This window comes from Lampetra planeri, chromosome 56, assembly GCF_965212315.1.
Source record: "Lampetra planeri chromosome 56, kcLamPlan1.2.h2, whole genome shotgun sequence".
NCBI lineage: Eukaryota > Metazoa > Chordata > Hyperoartia > Petromyzontiformes > Petromyzontidae > Lampetra > Lampetra planeri.
Window position 1 is genome coordinate 122,295 of NC_136162.1, and position 18,814 is coordinate 141,108.

The 18,814-nt window shown below is 55.1% G+C and overlaps 1 protein-coding gene across 1 annotated transcript in view; it reads right to left on the bottom strand.

The window, feature by feature from the left end:
• Positions 1-469: 469 nt before the first annotated feature.
• The window catches only part of LOC144735623 (solute carrier family 15 member 1-like), a 33,276-nt gene continuing 14,931 nt past the window's right edge, over positions 470-18,814 (bottom strand). Inside the window, exons 7-10 of the mRNA XM_078618055.1 lie at positions 10,675-10,768; positions 9,240-9,386; positions 2,917-3,024; positions 470-1,910 (exon numbers count right to left, since the gene is read on the bottom strand). Of these exons, the coding sequence (XP_078474181.1) occupies positions 1,641-1,910; positions 2,917-3,024; positions 9,240-9,386; positions 10,675-10,768 (619 nt within the window). The 3' untranslated portion in view covers positions 470-1,640. The remainder of the gene's footprint in view (positions 1,911-2,916; positions 3,025-9,239; positions 9,387-10,674; positions 10,769-18,814) is intronic.

Genomic DNA, 18,814 nt, shown 5'->3' on the forward strand with positions numbered 1-18,814 from the left:
TACACACTGTACCACTCATCCCATCAGCCCCACCGCCTTTCCTTCTGGAGGGGTGTGTGTGCACGTTGAACTTCTTTCGCACCTTACGTAGCCAGGCGTGCTCATCGGTGGAGGTGCACCGTTGGTTCAACAGGAGCGAATCTCCGGGCCACTGCTTTACGGCATTCCGTCCCTCATCAGCGGAGCCCGGCTAGTCCTGCTCGAGCCAATGCTGGCCCCTTGCCAGACGTTCTAGGCGAGGGCCTTCCCCAGTGAGGGTTCCTCTTCGGCGCTCGCGGGTCTTCGTGAGTGGTGCCAATCCCTCTTGAGCACGGGGGTCACGGGAACGCGGGGGTCGCTAAAGTTATTCTGGCACCGCTTTGTGAGCTGTCGGCTGCGTTGGGTGGACAAGACTGACCCTGGCCATGGGAATGTGGAATGTCCACGACCTTTTGGTGAAAAAAGACGCAACAGCTGGGAGTCCCGACGGTATAAATCACGATGATTTTGATTGCCGTTATTTGCATCCATGATCAACATCCTCGACATTAACACAATAAACATAATTAACATCATCATTAACACTGTCAATATAGTCATTAACATCATAGTTAACACTTATCCTCATTGATATCGTCATCGTTAACATTGTAAACATAATTAACATCGTCAATATTAACATCATCATTAACATCATCATTAACATCGTCAACATCCTCATCATCGTCAATATTGACATCTTCATTTTCGTCAACATCAATGCTATTGAGATCATCAGTGACATCGTCATCACCCATCATCGTCATCATCATCATCGATTCATTGTTTATTCCTGGTTAGGCCCCCAAACTGATTTCACTAAACGTGTCGCGAGACCCTCCAGCAACGGACACGGCGTGCGACTCGCGCACGTCCACGCTCACCAGGTGAGTTCGAGAGCGATCCCTACCGCGAGGCTGAGCAGCGATTGCTGCCGCAACGTTTCGCCTGGAACCGTGCCGAGCATCTTCGTGAAGTGAGACTTTGATTTGTTTGGCTGTGTCGGGTGGTGGTGGAGGAGGGCTTTACAACACACCTTTACGCAAATCTACTACATGTAAATCATCGTCGACATCGTCATCACATCTACAGTGATGCTGCTCTGCTCACCGCTCTATGACTCTGATCAGCATCGTCACGGAGGGTGATGTGGGAAGTGGGTGTGAGGGGGGAGCAGCGGGAGATGGAGGGAGCAGCGGGAGAGGGGGGGATGGGGGGGGGAGCAATGTTTGATCCCACGTGGCAGTGAAGGCCCCTCTGTGCTCTCGACCGTAGCCGTGGCGACTGCGGGGAGCTGCAGAGGCCCCCGTCAGCTTCTGGGCGTGCTCGAGCGACCCAGGGACGTCCTGGATGCCCCATGGTGGTGGTGGTGGGGCCGTGGTGGCGGTGGTGGTGGTGGTGGTGGGGCCGTGGTGGCGGTGGTGGTGGTGGTGGTGGGGCCGTGGTGGCGGTGGTGGTGGGGCCGTGGTGGCGGTGGCGGTGGTGGTGGTGGTGGTGGGGCCGTGGTGGCGGTGGTGGCGGTGGTGGTGGGGCCGTGGTGGCGGTGGCGGTGGTGGTGGTGGTGGTGGGGCCGTGGTGGCGGTGGTGGTGGGGCCGTGGTGGCGGTGGTGGTGGTGGTGGCCCTACATCTTGGTCTGCTTGAGCGGCTCATCGTAAACTCCCGCGAGCGGCTCATCGTAAACTCCCGCGAGCTCCATGCCTCCTCTGTGCTCATCCTTGGATTTTTCTTCTCCGCCTCCTCCCGATGCTCGCCGGCGCTCCTCCTCCTGGTCGAGGCGGTCGAACTCTCGCTCCACCTCGGCGGGGTCCACGTAGGTGTAGAAGTACGCCATGACGGCGAAGAGCACGCTCAGCGCGAAGAGCAGCCCCGCAAACAGGAAGAACTCGGCGTACTGCGGGGACACGCGGGGACACGCGGGGACACGCGGGGACACGCGGGGACACGGGGACAGAGATGCGGGGACATCGGTCATGCGGACACGGGATGCGGGGACGCGGATCATGGGGACACGGGGACATGGATCACGGGGACACGGGGACACGGTCTATGAGACACACGGGCGCAGAGCTACGTGGACACGTGGACACTGGCGCGGGGTGCGGTGATGTTCGGAGTTGAACGAGCGGAGCCCTAAGTGACGTCACCGTCACTTAGTGGTGAATGATGGCTGCTGCTGCTGTTGTTGTATATGTGTGTGGTGTGTCACTGTGTGTGACGTGTGTGTGACGTGTGTGTACATGTGTGTATGTGTGTGCGCGTGTGTGCGTGGGCCACGGTCATTTCAGACGACGGTCACCCCACGGCCCCCGCCCCTGTGACGGCCTCGCAGGGCACGAGCGCTGGTGGTGGTGGTGTTGGTGGTGGTGGTGGTGGTGTTGGTGGTGGTGTTGGTGGTGGTGTTGGTGGTGTTGGTGGTGTTGGTGGTGGTAGTGGTGGTGTTGGTGGTGGTGGTGGTGTTGGTGGTGGTGGTGGTGTTGGTGGTGGTGGTGGTGGTGGTGTTGGTGGTGGTGTTGGTGGTGGTGGTGGTGTTGGTGGTGGTGTTGGTGGTGGTGGTGGTGTTGGTGGTGGTGTTGGTGGTGTTGGTGGTGGTGGTGGTGTTGGTGGTGTTGGTGGTGTTGGTGGTGGTGGTGGTGTTGGTGGTGGTGGTGTTGGTGGTGGTGTTGGTGGTGGTGGTGGTGTTGGTGGTGGTGATGTTGGTGGTGTTGGTGGTGGTGGTGGTGTTGGTGGTGGTGTTGGTGGTGGTGTTGGTGGTGGTGTTGGTGGTGTTGGTGGTGGTGGTGGTGTTGGTGGTGGTGATGTTGGTGGTGTTGGTGGTGGTGGTGGTGTTGGTGGTGGTGTTGGTGTTGGTGGTGGTGGTGTTGGTGGTGGTGGTGTTGGTGTTGGTGTTGCTGCTGCACCTGCTGGGTCATCTGGCCGGCCTCGGCCACGATGAGCACGATGATGTTGCCGAAGGCCACGGTGAGCAGCCACGCCGCCTGCAGCACCGACTTCATGTTGGGCGGCGCCTGCACACGGCACGCACACGCGTGTTACACACACACACACACGCGTGTTACACACACACACACGCGTGTTACACACACACACACGTGTTACACACACACACGTGTTACACACACACGTGTTACACACACGTGTGTCACACACACGTGTGTGTCACACACACACACGTGTTACACACGTCACACGCGTGTTATACACACACACACGTGTTACACACGTCACACGCGTGTTACACACACACACACGTTACACACACACACACACGTGTTACACACACACGTTACACACACACACACACGTGTTACACACACGCGTGTTACACACACACACGCGTCACACGTGTTACACACACACGCGTGTCACACGTGTTACACACACACGCGTGTTACACACACACACACACGTGTTACACACACACACACGTCACACGTGTTACACACACACGCGTGTTACACACACACGCGCGTGTTACACACACACACACACGTGTTACACACACACGCGTGTTACACACACACACACACGCGTGTTACACACAAACACGTGTTACACACGTCACACGCGTGTTACACACACACGCGTGTTACACACACACGCGTGTTACACACACACGCGTGTTACACACACACACACACGCGTGTTACACACACACGCGTGTTACACACACACACACACGCGTGTTACACACACACGCGTGTTACACACACACATACACGCGTGTTACACACACACGCGTGTTACACACACACGCGCGTGTTACACACACACACACGCGTGTTACACACACACACGTGTTACACACGTCACACGCGTGTTACACACACACGCGTGTTACACACACACGCGCGTGTTACACACACACACACGCGTGTTACACACACACACACGCGTGTTACACACACACACGTGTTACACACGTCACACGCGTGTTACACACACACGCGTGTTACACACACACGCGCGTGTTACACACACACACACGCGTGTTACACACACACACACGCGTGTTACACACAAACACACGCGTGTTACACACACACACGTGTTACACACGTCACACGCGTGTTACACACACACGCGTGTTACACACACACGCGTGTTACACACACACACACACGCGTGTTACACACACACGCGTGTTACACACACACACACACGCGTGTTACACACACACGCGTGTTACACACACACACACACGCGTGTTACACACACACGCGCGTGTTACACACACACACACACGCGTGTTACACACACACACACACGCGTGTTACACACACACGCGCGTGTTACACACAAACACACGCGTGTTACACACACACGCGCGTGTTACACACACACACACACGCGTGTTACACACACACACACGCGTGTTACACACACACACACGCGTGTTACACACACACGCGCGTGTTACACACACACACACACGCGTGTTACACACACACACGCGCGTGTTACACACACACACACGCGTGTTACACACACACACACACGCGTGTTACACACACACACACGCGTGTTACACACAAACACACGCGTGTTACACACACACACGTGTTACACACGTCACACGCGTGTTACACACACACGCGTGTTACACACACACGCGTGTTACACACACACACACACGCGTGTTACACACACACGCGTGTTACACACACACACACACGCGTGTTACACACACACGCGTGTTACACACACACGCACACGCGTGTTACACACACACGCGTGTTACACACACACGCGTGTTACACACACACACACACGCGTGTTACACACACACGCGTGTTACACACACACACACACGCGTGTTACACACACACGCGTGTTACACACACACACACACGCGTGTTACACACACACGCGCGTGTTACACACACACACACGCGTGTTACACACACACACACGCGTGTTACACACAAACACACGCGTGTTACACACACACACGTGTTACACACGTCACACGCGTGTTACACACACACGCGTGTTACACACACACGCGTGTTACACACACACACACACGCGTGTTACACACACACGCGTGTTACACACACACACACACGCGTGTTACACACACACGCGTGTTACACACACACACACACGCGTGTTACACACACACGCGTGTTACACACACACACACACGCGTGTTACACACACACGCGTGTTACACACACACGCGTGTTACACACACACACACACGCGTGTTACACACACACGCGTGTTACACACACACATACACGCGTGTTACACACACACGCGTGTTACACACACACACACACGCGTGTTACACACACACGCGTGTTACACACACACATACACGCGTGTTACACACACACGCGTGTTACACACACACACACACGCGTGTTACACACACACGCGTGTTACACACACACGCTACACACACACATCACAAGTTACACATACATGTTACACACACACGCTAAACACACACGCTACACACACGTCACAAGTTACACACGCATGCTACACACACGAAAAGTTTTGGTTTAGCCATATGTGTTTGTTGTCGTACAGAGTTAGACTGATAACTTTAATCGAAGTTGTCTTGTGGTTGTTATTGTTTGACTCGCATCCCACTGGGATGTTTGCACGCAGCGTTGATACGCGGTGGCTTTTTCTGGAAGACTTTGCTGATTTTCTGTTTGCACGTCGTCACTTTAAGATGTCCCTTGTTCATGTTTGTGTTTGTTGCGGTTGCACCCGAATCAAGAGCCGAATGGCTCACAGGGCTATACCGAATACATGAACTGAAAATAAATGAACTGAACACACGTGACATGCGCGCTACACACACACACAGGTCACACACGCACGTGACACACGCGTTTGTGTCACACATGTTACACATGTTACACACGCACGTGACACAAAGACGACGCATGATGCCACCCCCACATTAGGTTGTTGTGGGTTGTGAGACAAGCGGGAGATGGTGGTGATGATGGTGAGGGAGATGGTGGTGATGGTGGTGATGGTGGTGAGGGAGATGGTGGTGATGGTGGTGAGGGAGATGGTGGTGATGGTGGTGAGGGAGATTGTGGTGAGAGAGACAGTGGCGATGGTGGTGAGGGAGATGGTGGTGATGATGGTGAGGGAGATGATGGTGATGGTGGTGTGGGAGATGGTGGTGATGGTGGTGAGGGAGATGGTGGTGAGAGAGACAGTGGCGATGGTGGTGAGGGAGAGAGTGGGGATGGTGGTGGTGAGAGAGATGGTGGGGATGGTGGTGAGGGAGATGGTGGTGGTGGTGGTGAGGGAGACAGTGGTGAGGGAGATGGTGGGGATGGTGGTGGTGAGGGAGATGGTGGTGATGGTGGTGAGGGAGATGGTGGTGGTGGTGGTGGTGAGGGAGATGGTGGTGATGGTGGTGAGGGAGATGGTGGTGATGGTGGTGAGGGAGATGGTGGTGATGGTGGTGAGGGAGATGGTGGTGAGGGAGATGGTGGTGATGGTGGTGAGGGAGATGGTGGTGATGGTGGTGAGGGAGATGGTGGTGATGGTGGTGAGGGAGATGGTGGTGAGGGAGATGGTGGTGATGGTGATGAGGGAGATTGTGGTGATGGTGGTGTGGGAGATGGTGGTGATGGTGGTGAGGGAGATGGTGGTGATGGTGGTGAGGGAGATGGTGGTGAGGGAGATGGTGGTGATGGTGGTGTGGGAGATGGTGGTGATGGTGGTGAGGGAGATGGTGGTGATGGTGGTGAGGGAGATTGTGGTGATGGTGGTGTGGGAGATGGTGGTGATGGTGGTGAGGGAGATGGTGGTGGTGGTGGTGAGGGAGATGGTGGTGATGGTGGTGAGGGAGATGATGGTGATGGTGGTGAGGGAGATTGTGGTGATGGTGGTGTGGGAGATGGTGGTGATGATGGTGAGGGAAATGGTGGTGATGGTGGTGAGGGAGATGGTGGTGATGGTGGTGAGGGAGATGGTGGTGATGGTGGTGAGGGAGATTGTGGTGATGGTGGTGTGGGAGATGGTGGTGATGGTGGTGAGGGAGATGGTGGTGATGGTGGTGAGGAAGATGGTGGTGATGGTGGTGTGGGAGATGGTGGTGAGGGAGATGGTGGTGGTGGTGGTGAGGGAGATGGTGGCGATGGTGGTGAGGGAGATGGTGGTGATGGTGGTGTGGGAGATGGTGGTGAGGGAGATTGTGGTGGTGGTGAGGGAGATGGTGGCGATGGTGGTGAGGGAGATGGTGGTGGTGGTGAGGGAGATGGTGGTGATGGTGGTGAGGGAGATTGTGGTGATGGTGGTGAGGGAGATGGTGGTGATGGTGGTGAGGGAGATGGTGGTGATGGTGGTGAGGGAGATGGTGGTGTGGGAGATGGTGGTGATGGTGGTGTGGGAGATGGTGGTGGTGGTGGTGAGGGAGATGGTGGTGGTGGTGGTGGTGAGGGAGATGGTGGTGGTGGTGGTGGTGAGGTAGATGGTGGTGTGGGAGATGGTGGTGATGGTGGTGAGGGAGATGGTGGGGATGGTGGTGAGGGAGATGGTGGTGAGGGAGATGGTGGTGGTGGTGGTGAGGGAGATGGTGGTGATGGTGGTGTGGGAGATGGTGGTGGTGGTGGTGAGGGAGATGGTGGTGATGGTGGTGAGGGAGATGGTGGTGAGGGAGATGGTGATGGTGGTGGTGAGGGAGATGGTGGTGAGGGAGATGGTGGTGATGGTGGTGAGGGAGATGGTGGTGATGGTGGTGAGGGAGATGGTGGTGAGGGAGATGGTGGTGATGGTGGTGAGGGAGATTGTGGTGATGGTGGTGTAGGAGATGGTGGTGATGGTGGTGAGGGAGATGGTGGTGGTGGTGGTGGTGGTGAGGGAGATGGTGGTGATGGTGGTGAGGGAGATGGTGGTGATAGTGGTGAGGGAGATTGTGGTGATGGTGGTGTGGGAGATGGTGGTGATGATGGTGAGGTAAATGGTGGTGATGGTGGTGAGGGAGATGGTGGTGATGGTGGTGAGGGAGATGGTGGTGATGGTGGTGAGGGAGATTGTGGTGATGGTGGTGTGGGAGATGGTGGTGATGGTGGTGAGGGAGATGGTGGTGATGGTGGTGAGGAAGATGGTGGTGATGGTGGTGTGGGAGATGGTGGTGAGGGAGATGGTGGTGGTGGTGGTGGTGGTGAGGGAGATGGTGGCGATGGTGGTGAGGGAGATGGTGGTGATGGTGGTGTGGGAGATGGTGGTGAGGGAGATTGTGGTGGTGGTGGTGGTGAGGGAGATGGTGGCGATGGTGGTGAGGGAGATGGTGGTGGTGGTGGTGAGGGAGATGGTGGTGATGGTGGTGAGGGAGATTGTGGTGATGGTGGTGAGGGAGATGGTGGTGATGGTGGTGAGGGAGATGGTGGTGATGGTGGTGAGGGAGATGGTGGTGTGGGAGATGGTGGTGATGGTGGTGTGGGAGATGGTGGTGGTGGTGGTGAGGGAGATGGTGGTGGTGGTGGTGGTGGTGAGGGAGATGGTGGTGGTGGTGAGGTAGATGGTGGTGTGGGAGATGGTGGTGATGGTGGTGAGGGAGATGGTGGGGATGGTGGTGAGGGAGATGGTGGTGAGGGAGATGGTGGTGGTGGTGGTGGTGGTGGTGGTGGTGAGGGAGATGGTGGTGATGGTGGTGTGGGAGATGGTGGTGGTGGTGGTGAGGGAGATGGTGGTGATGGTGGTGAGGGAGATGGTGGTGAGGGAGATGGTGATGGTGGTGGTGAGGGAGATGGTGGTGAGGGAGATGGTGGTGATGGTGGTGAGGGAGATGGTGGTGAGGGAGATGGTGGTGATGGTGGTGAGGGAGATGGTGGTGGTGGTGAGGGAGATGGTGGTGATGGTGGTGAGGGAGATGGTGGTGAGGGAGATGGTGATGGTGGTGGTGAGGGAGATGGTGGTGAGGGAGATGGTGGTGATGGTGGTGAGGGAGATGGTGGTGAGGGAGATGGTGGTGATGGTGGTGAGGGAGATGGTGGTGAGGGAGATGGTGATGGTGGTGAGGGAGATGGTGGTGAGGGAGATGGTGGTGATGGTGGTGAGGGAGATGGTGGTGAGGGAGACAGTGGTGATGGTGGCGAGGGAGACAGTGGTGATGGTGGTGAGGGAGATGGTGGTGATGGTGGTGAGGGAGATGGTGGTGAGGGAGACAGTGGTGATGGTGGCGAGGGAGACAGTGGCGATGGTGGTGAGTGAGACGGTGGTGATGGTGGTGAGTCTGTACCTGTGAGTATGAGAACTCGAGACCCGTGACGGAGAAGATGACCTCTCCGATGGTGAGCAGCAGGTACTGGGGCACCTGCCATCCCATGTGCACCGAGTTGGGCTGGATGTCCACCTCGCTCCGCCTGAGCAGCTCGCCCGCCGCGTTCTGGGCGGTCAGAGGGGCCACAGACTCAAACGTCAACATCATCACCACCATCATCATCATCGTCACCATCATCATCACCGTCACCATCATCATCACCACCATCATCATCATCACCACCATCATCATCATCACCATCATCATCACCGTCACCATCATCATCACCATCACCATCTTCATCATCACCACCATCATCATCACCACCATCATCATCATCACCACCATCATCATCATCACCGTCACCATCATCATCACCATCATCATCATCACCGTCACCATATTCATCATCACCACCATCATCATCACCACCACCATCATCATCATCATCACCACCATCATCATCACCACCATCATCATCATCACCACCATCATCACCGTCACCATCTTCATCATCACCGTCAACATCATCATCACCGTCACCATCTTCATCATCACCGTCATCATCATCATCATCACCGTCACCATCTTCATCATCATCACCGTCAACATCATCATCATCATCATCACCGTCAACATCATCATCACCGTCCTCGTCCTCACCATCACCACCATCAACATCATCAGCATTAGCAGAACCATCATCACCGTCAACATCATCAGCATCATCACCGTCAACATCATAATCACCACCGTCAACATCATCACCACCGTCATCATCATCATCATCACCGTCAACATCATCACCATCACCGTCCTCATCATCACCATCATCACCGTCACCATCATCACCATTAGCAGAACCATCATCACGGTCATCAGCTGAATCACCACCATCACCACCATCATCATCCTCACCATCACCGTCCTCATCATCACCATCAGCAGAACCATCATCACAGTCACAGTCATCAGCAGAACCATCATCACCACCACCATGGTCATCAGCAGAACCATCATCAACAGAAGCAGTGTAATCATCAAGGTAATTAGCAACAGCGGCTGCTTTAACATCATCAGCAGCATAATAATCATCAGCAACAGCGTCATCATCATCAGCAATGTCATCATCTTGATCATTATCAGCAGAATAATCAATAGCAGCGGTATCATCATGGTCATCAGCTTCTATTGGTTTAGAATTATCAGTAGAAGCAGCAACTGCGTCAACAGCTGTATCGTGATGCTGATGCTATTACTGCTGCTGTTCATGCCGATGATATTACTGCTGATCACGATCTGTAATTTACGCGACGAAGCTCGTGGTCTCGTTGTGGGGTGCCGCTCATCTTCACACGGGGGGAGCTGTAGGAAAGTCCCCGTTCCCCGGCCGGGACCCAGGCTGTCCACCCACCTTATAGAGCAGGATCGTGTAGCTGCCCCCGAAGCCGATGTTCTCAACGAAAACGCCGAGCACCGATGAGTTCCCATCCTTCACTTGGATATTACTGCCGCACACACACAGAAAATATCCCCCATGTAGCCTTCACAGACTATGGGGCTGTCCATAAATGACGTCACGCGATTTTGGACGATTTTTTTACCACCCCCCCCCCCCCCCATCGTCACACGGCGTCACAAAAAGGCAGACCCCCTTTCAAATATGACGTCACAAAGCTCTGCCCCCCCCCCCCCCCAAAAAAAAAACATGCTTCAAATCGCTTTAAACTATTGTCATTGTATTGCGTATTTAATGTGGCGCTGCACTCTGATGTTGTAGGAGAAAACATTTATTAAAATGTCTATTTAATTAAGCAGAACGTGTTGTCTATATTTATTTAAAGTTGCTAATTTTGATGTGACGTCACATTTCTCAAACCCCCACCCCCCTCGTCACATATCGTCACAAATGTCTGACCCCCCCCCCCCTAGGTGCGTGACGTCATTTATGGACGGCCCCTATTGGGGCGAGTGCTGTTATCGCGAGTGGCAGCACCTGTGAAGGCCGCCACTGTGACACACGAGCGGGTTGTTGTGATCAGCACCACACCCGACCGTCTTTGTCTTCCCAGCGACGATGTTTACTAGACAACGCATCAGGTTCTCATTTGATGCCGAGTCGATCTCGGGGAGGCACAGGACCGGTTCAGATAATAGTCACTGGTGCTGGCTGTGGGTTGTGGGCGGGAATCGAACTCAGGTGGGCGGTTTGGGTAGCACAGCCAGCCAAACAATGCACCACTCCTCTCCACATACACAACAACAACCGCCATTCGCCACTAAGTGGCGGTGACGTCACCACGACGCTTGTGCCAGGCCAAGTGCACCTTGAGGCCACGTGAAGTGTCGAACGCCCGCTGGCAGGAGGTCACGGAGCAGACCCAGGTGCCACGGGTCGACTGACCGAGATGACCAAGATGACTGGCTGAGACACCACCTGTGCCCCCTACTGTACCAACTTGCTGTGCTTTAGCCACCCGGCGCTCCGCTCGTTGTTGTGAGCGTCGCTCCTCTGCCCTCCGTTGTTGTTGGAGGGCGACTGCCTCCAACTGCCCAGTAGCGTCCTTCACGAGCCTCCTCCACTGAGGCCGATCTTGACACCGCTGGTACCAGTCATCGGCAAGTCCACTCAGCTCCACGTCCTCCTGTACCACATCACTTCATCTCTTCTCTAGCCCGTGCCGCGCCCGTTTAGCCCCCTCTATCCGGCCGAACAAAAGCTGTTTAGGCATGCGGTGGTGGAAGGCCATGCTAGCTACATGACCCAGCTAACGCAGCCTTGCCTGCCGGAGGAGCTCACCGATGGGACTTTGCCCAGATCTTTCAAGGATTTATGAGCTCCTCACACAATCCAGCCTGGTTAAACCCAGGATGGATCGTAGGCAGGCCAGCCTAAATGTTTCCAACCGGCGAAGATGCTCCATTAGGGGGGTCCACGTTTCGCAAGTGTAGAGAAGGGATGGAATGACTGTGGCCGAAAAGACCTGAAGCTTCGTGCGGAGCGACAGACCAGGTAGCTTCCACACAGCGTTACGCAACCAATTAAAATATATTGCCGCTCGACTGATTCGGAGTGAGACCTTTGCTGTTAAACTGGAGCTGGTCATAAGCAAACTGCCCAGGTATGGGAAACTCTCCACTCTCTCCACTACTGCCCCATCACCGATTGGGAGTTGTGGGGGTGGAGTGTCCGATGGTACAAAATACCCAGGCAGGTGCTTAGTTTGGTGGGGCTGATGGTAAGGCCCCACCTCTTAGTGGCACGCTCCAGTCTCAGCAGCAGCGTCTCGAACTCCTCCTCTGAATGAGCAGCTATTACCAAATCATCGGCATACATAACGTGGTTGACCAATAGGGAGCCATCCCTTGATCGCACCCGGGCATCGATCAGCCTCCCATTAAATCAGTACCAAATGGAAATTCCCCCTGTACAGCTATTGAAGGCTTCACGAACTACGCGGTCAAAATAGATGTTAAATAATGTGGGAGCCAGAGGACATCCCTACCGCACCCCAAGGTGTACAGGGAAAGGCTCTGACTCCCGGCCACGGAGCTTTACCCGGGCCTGCTCACCATCATGAAGGTCCTTAATGATCATGAGCAGAGGGTCAGGGACTCCGAAAGCACGAAGAAAAACCCAGAGCCCAGGCCTACTGATGGTAGCATAGGCCTTAACCAGGTCAATAAAGCAGAGATGTAGGTCTTGTTGGAATTCCCTACATCTCTGCTGTAGCAGACGGACAAAAAATATGGCATCTGTGCAGGACCGTCCTTTCCTGAAACCGCATTGGGGCTCCGCAAGCACCTCCTCAGCGTGCCTAGCAAGGCGATGTTGAATAATCCTTGCCAGGACCTTTACCGGAATACTGAGGGGTGAGATGCCCCTGTAGTTGTTACAGTCTGTGCGGTCCCCCTTCTTAAAGAGGGGGACCACCAGGGCATCCTTCCAATCCTGCGGAAGCTGTCCAGTGGTCCAGACTGTTGTTATGATGTCATGTAGGGCAGTCTGTGCACAAACGCCACCCTCCCTGAGCATTTCGCTTGGGGGATCATCTCTGCACGGTGCCTTTCCTAGTCTCAGACTCCGGATCGCCTTCAGTACTTCCTAAACAGATGGCACCTCAGCCAGCCACCCACAGGGGGTGACCTCTTCCAATATTTGAGGCACCGCAGCCTCAGCAGGGTTATCCCCACTTTGTGCCATGATGTTTTCCTGGTTGAGAGAATTCCCCTCCCCCAGGACCTAACAGAAATGCTCAGAAAATCTGCAAACCTGTTCCTGGGGGTCGGAGATTGGATCACCGTTTTTGCCCCTAATGATGGTAATAGGTGTGGCGCTGCAGGTTACTTTTTTGATGGAATTAAATAGTGATTTGTGATCGCGGGCCACTGATGCAGACTCAATCTCCTCCGCAACCAGCGACCACCACCCATCCTTGCAGCGCCTTACGGCTCTCCGAACCTCTAAGCGAAGGCTGTGGTAAACCTCCTCATTCTCTGACGTGGGATGCTGTAGCCGATGAGAGTGGGCCTGTCGCTTTTTCTCAACTAACCTGAACACCTCCTCTGTCAGCCAGGGTTTCTGGGGAGGTCTGGACCGCGTACCCAAAGCAGCCATTGCCGCTTCATGAGTCACAGTCCTAAACCTCGCCCATTTACCCTCGAGATCAGGAGGAGTGGGGGACGATGCCAACCCCAGCTGCAAGCCATGATGAAATTCTCGCTTGCAACTTTCATCAGCTAACTGAGACCAGGCCACTTTAGGTTGGAATGGGGTCCTGGGTGTACACCCACCACCGGAGAGGAAGAATGGCAGGCGCATCTTAATGATGACTAGTCGATGGTCAGAGGGCAGATCAGCTCCACGGTATGTCCTGGTGTCAAGGACATGGGCTCGCATCCGCTGGTCCGTCACTATGTAGTCCAGCAGATGTTCTTGCTTGGACCCGGCATGCGTCCATGATGTTGTGTGGATGCGCCGATGCTGGAAGAGCGTGTTGGTAATTACAAGCCCATGGGCTGCACAGAAATCTAGCAGCCTCCTACCGTTGTTATTGAGCTGATCTGGCCCATGCCTTCCAATCACTCCAGACCAGGTGCCAGCATCATGACCAACTCGGGCATTGAAGTCACTCAACAAGATGACTCTGTCCCGAGTGGCCATTTTAGCCAGCACCTGTGACAGGAGGTCATAGAAGGCATCTGACTCATCGGCTTTGCCTGCATCCCTCCACGGATGTTCGTCTTCGGTGGGGGCATAAGTAACCACAACCACCACTCCTCGCCTCTGGTTGATGGGAATGCGAGCCCAAAGTATCCTGGGGCTTACAGCTTCCCACACCTCACCGCCACGCTCCCACGCCCCCTTCATTCTTTTGTTCAAAAGAAGAGCCACACCCTGTTGTTTGGCAGTCTCCTGCCTCGAGTAGAGGACTGTCCACCCCTCATGGTGGCAGGAGCCAGAACCGGTCCACCGGACCTTCTGAATGCCACAGAGATCCAGGCGGTACCGGTCCAGCTCCCGACAAAAGAGTGGCAGCCTCTCCTCCGCAGTGAGCATTCGAACATTCCACGTGGCCATCCGTAACGGCTTTACGTTGTTTCTGGAGGAGCACCGAGGGTGAAGATTCAATCTCCTGGCTCCGCCAATTGGGGTTTGGCCAGGAGACGTCATAGACGCCTGTCCTCCCGGGGCCTCCGGCACAAGCTTATTTGTGACAGGTTTATGTTTAATTCGTAGTTTCGTGGTAATTAATTGAAGGTGGAGAGGTTACCAGCCCCTCGCACACATACAGAGCCCCCGTTTAGCCACTGTGGTGGTCACAGACGCCATGAGGGGAGAGGCCAATGAGGCATTGGCCTTCACCCCACAGCACTGTCCACGACAGTGTTGCCCGTCCGGCACCGCGAGGAGGTAGGAGGTAACACACACACAGACAACCACACACACAGACACACACAAATACACACACAACACACGCACAAACATAGACACACACAAACATAGACACACACAAAAACACACACAAACACATAGAGACACACAGAAACACAACAACAACAAACAACAACCGCCATTCGCCACTAAGTGGCGGTGACGTCACCACGACGCTTGTGCCAGGCCAAGTGCACCTTGAGGCCACGTGAAGTGTCGAACGCCCGCTGGCAGGAGGACACGGGGCAGACCCAGCAGGTGCCACTGGTCGACTGACCGAGATGACCGAGATGACTGGCTGATGCACCACCTTTGCCCCCAACTGTACCAACTTGCTGTGCTTTATCCACCCGGCGCTCCGCTCGTTGTTTGAGCGTCGCTCCTCCGCCCTCCGTTGTTGTTGAAGGGCGACTGCCTCCAACTGCCCAGTAGCATCCTTCATGAGCCTCCTCCACTGAGGCCGATCTTGACACCGCTGGTACCAGTCATCGGCAAGTCCACTCAGCTCCACGTCCTCCTGTACCACATCACTCCATCTCTTCTCTAGCCCGTGCCGCGCCTGTTTAGCCCCCTCGATCCGGCCGAACAAAAGCTGTTTAGGCATGCGGTGGCTGGGCATGCGGGCTACATGACCCAGCCAACGCAGCCTTGCCTGCCGGAGGAACTCACCGATGGGACTTTGCCCAGATCTTTCAAGGATTTGTGAGCTCCTCACACAATCCAGCCTGGTTAAACCCAGGATGGAGTGTAGGCAGGCCAGCCTAAATGTTTACAACCGGCAAAGATGCTCCATTAGGGGGGTCCACGTTTCACAAGCTTAAAGAAGGGAGGGAATGACTGTGGCCGAGAAGACCTGAAGCTTCGTGCGGAGCGACAGACCAGGTAGCTTCCACACAGCGTTACGCAACCGATTAAAAGATATTGCCGCTCGACTGATTCGGAGTGAGACCTCTGCTGTTAAACTGGAGCCGGTCATAAGCACACTGCCCAAGTATGGGAAACTCTCCACTCTCTCCACTACTGCCCCATCACCGATTGGGGGTTGTGGGGGTGGAGTGTCCGATGGTACAAAATACCCAGGCAGGTGCTTAGTTTTGGTGGGGCTGATGGTAAGGCCCCACCTCTTAGTGGCACGCTCCAGTCTCAGCAGCAGCGTCTCGAACTCCTCTTCTGAATGAGCAGCTATTACCAAATCATCGGCATACATAACGTGGTTGACCAATAGGGAGCCATCTCTTGATCACACCCGGACGTCGATCAGCCTCCCATTAAATCAGTACCAGATGAAAATTCCCCCGGTACAGCTATTGAAGGCTTCACGAACTACGCAGTCAAACTAGATGTTAAATAATGTTGGAGCCAGAGAACATCCCTGTCGCACCCCAAGGTGTACAGGGAAAGGCTCTGACTCCCGGCCACGTAGTTTTACCCGGGCCCGCTCACCATCATGAAGGTCCTTAATAATCCTGAGCAGATGGTCCGGGACTCGAAAGCACGAAGAACAACCCATAGCCCAGGCCTACTGATGGTATCATACGCCTTGACCAGGTCAATAAAGCAGAGATGTAGGTCTTGTTGGAATTCCCTACACCTCTGCTGTAGCAGACGACAGAAAATATGGCATCTGTGCAGGACCGCCCTTTCCTGAAACCGCATTGGGGTTCCGCAAGTCTCTCCTCAGCGTGCCTAGCAAGGCGATGTTGAATAATCCTTGCCAGAACCTTTCCTGGCACACTGAGGAGTGAGATGCCCCTGTAGTTGTTACAGTCTGTGCGGTCCCCCTTCTTAAAGAGGGGGACCACCAGGGCATCCTTCCAATCCTGCGGAACCTGTCCAGTGGTCCAGGCTGTTGTTATGATGTCATGTAGGGCAGTCTGTGCACAAACGCCACCCTCCCTCAGCATTTCGCTTGGGAGATCATCTCTACCTGGTGCCTTTCCTGGTCTCAGACTCCGGATCGCGTTAAGTCCTTCCTCAACAGATGGCACCTCAGCCAGCCACTCACAGGGGGTGACTTCTTCCTCCAATATTTGAGACACCGCAGCCCCAGCTAGCCTGAACACCTCCTCTGTCAACCAGGGTCTCTGGGGAGGTCTGGACCGTGTACCCAAAGCAGCCATTGCAGCTGCATGAGCCACAGTCCGAAACTTCGTCCATTTCCCCTCGTCATCTGGAGGAGGACGATGCCAACCCCAGCCGCAAACGATGATGTAATTCTCGCTTGCAACTTTCATCAGCTAGCTGAGACCAGGCCACTTTGGGTTTGAATAGGGTCCTGGATGTACATTCACCACCGGAGTGGAAGAAAGTCCCTGATCCTCTGGCCCATGCCTTCCAATCACTCCAGACCAGGTGCCAGCATCATGACCAACTCGGGCATTGACGTCGCCCATGGCACTGCTCACCACAGCGTTGCCGTCCGGCACCAACGAGGGGGTAGGGGGTTGTTTTTGCCGGACAGACACACATACACGCGCATGCAGACGCACATACACAAATACACTCAGATGCACATACACGCAAATACACACAGACCAAATACAAATCCCCCATGTAGCATTAACAGACTGTTGGGGCAAGTGCTGTTAGCGAGTAGCCCCTATGAAGGCCGGCACGGCACACGAGGGGGTGGGGGGCCAGGACCACGCCCGGCCGCCTTTGTTTCCCCACACACTGCACCAGATACTCATTTGAGGCTGAGTCGACCTAGGGTAGGCCCAGGACCGGTTCAGATAATCGTCACTGGTGTTGGTGGCCGTGAGCGGGAATCAGACTCTGGTCGCCGGGTTCATAGAGCAGTGAGTTAACCGCTGTGCTGGCAACTCCCGATAAACACACGGGCGCAGAGACACGTACACACAATTTGTGTCAGAATGGGTGAGTGTGCGTGAGTGTGGTGAGTACGGTGAGTGTGGGTGAGTGCGTCTGAGTGAGGTGAGTGCGGGTGAGTGCGGGTGAGTGCGGGTGAGTGTGGTGAATGTGGTTGAGTGTGGGGTGAGTGTGGGTGAGTGTGGGGTGAGTGTGGGGTTGAGTGCGGGTGAGTGCGGGTGAGTGCAGGTGAGTGTGGTGAGTGCGGGTGAGTGTGGGCGAGTGTGGAGTGAGTGCGGGTGAGTGTGGGTGAGTGTGGTGAGTGCAGGTGAATGCAGGTGAGTGCAGGTGAGTGTGGGTGAGTACGGTGAGTGTGGATGTGTGCGAGTGAGTGTGGGTGAGTGAGGGTGAGTGTGGGTGAGTGTGGGGTGAGTTTGGGGTGAGTGTGGGTGAGTTCGGGTGAGTGTGGTGAGTACAGTGAGGGTGGTTGAGTATGATGAGTACAATGAGTGTGGGTGAGTGAGGGTGAGTGTGGGTGAGTGTGGTGAGTACAGTGAGTGTGGTTGAGTGTGGTGAGTACAGTGAGTGTGGGTGAGTGAGGGTGAGTGTGGGTGAGTGTGGTGAGTACAGTGAGTGTGGTTGAGTGTGGTGAGTACAGTGAGTGTGGGTGAGTGAGGGTGAGTGTGGGTGAGTGTGGGGTGAGTTTGAGGTGAGTGTGGGTGAGTGAGGTGAGTGTGGGTGTGTGCGAGTGAGTGTGGGTGAGTGCGCCTGAGTGAGGTGAGTTGCGGGTGAGTGCGGGTGAGTGCGGGTG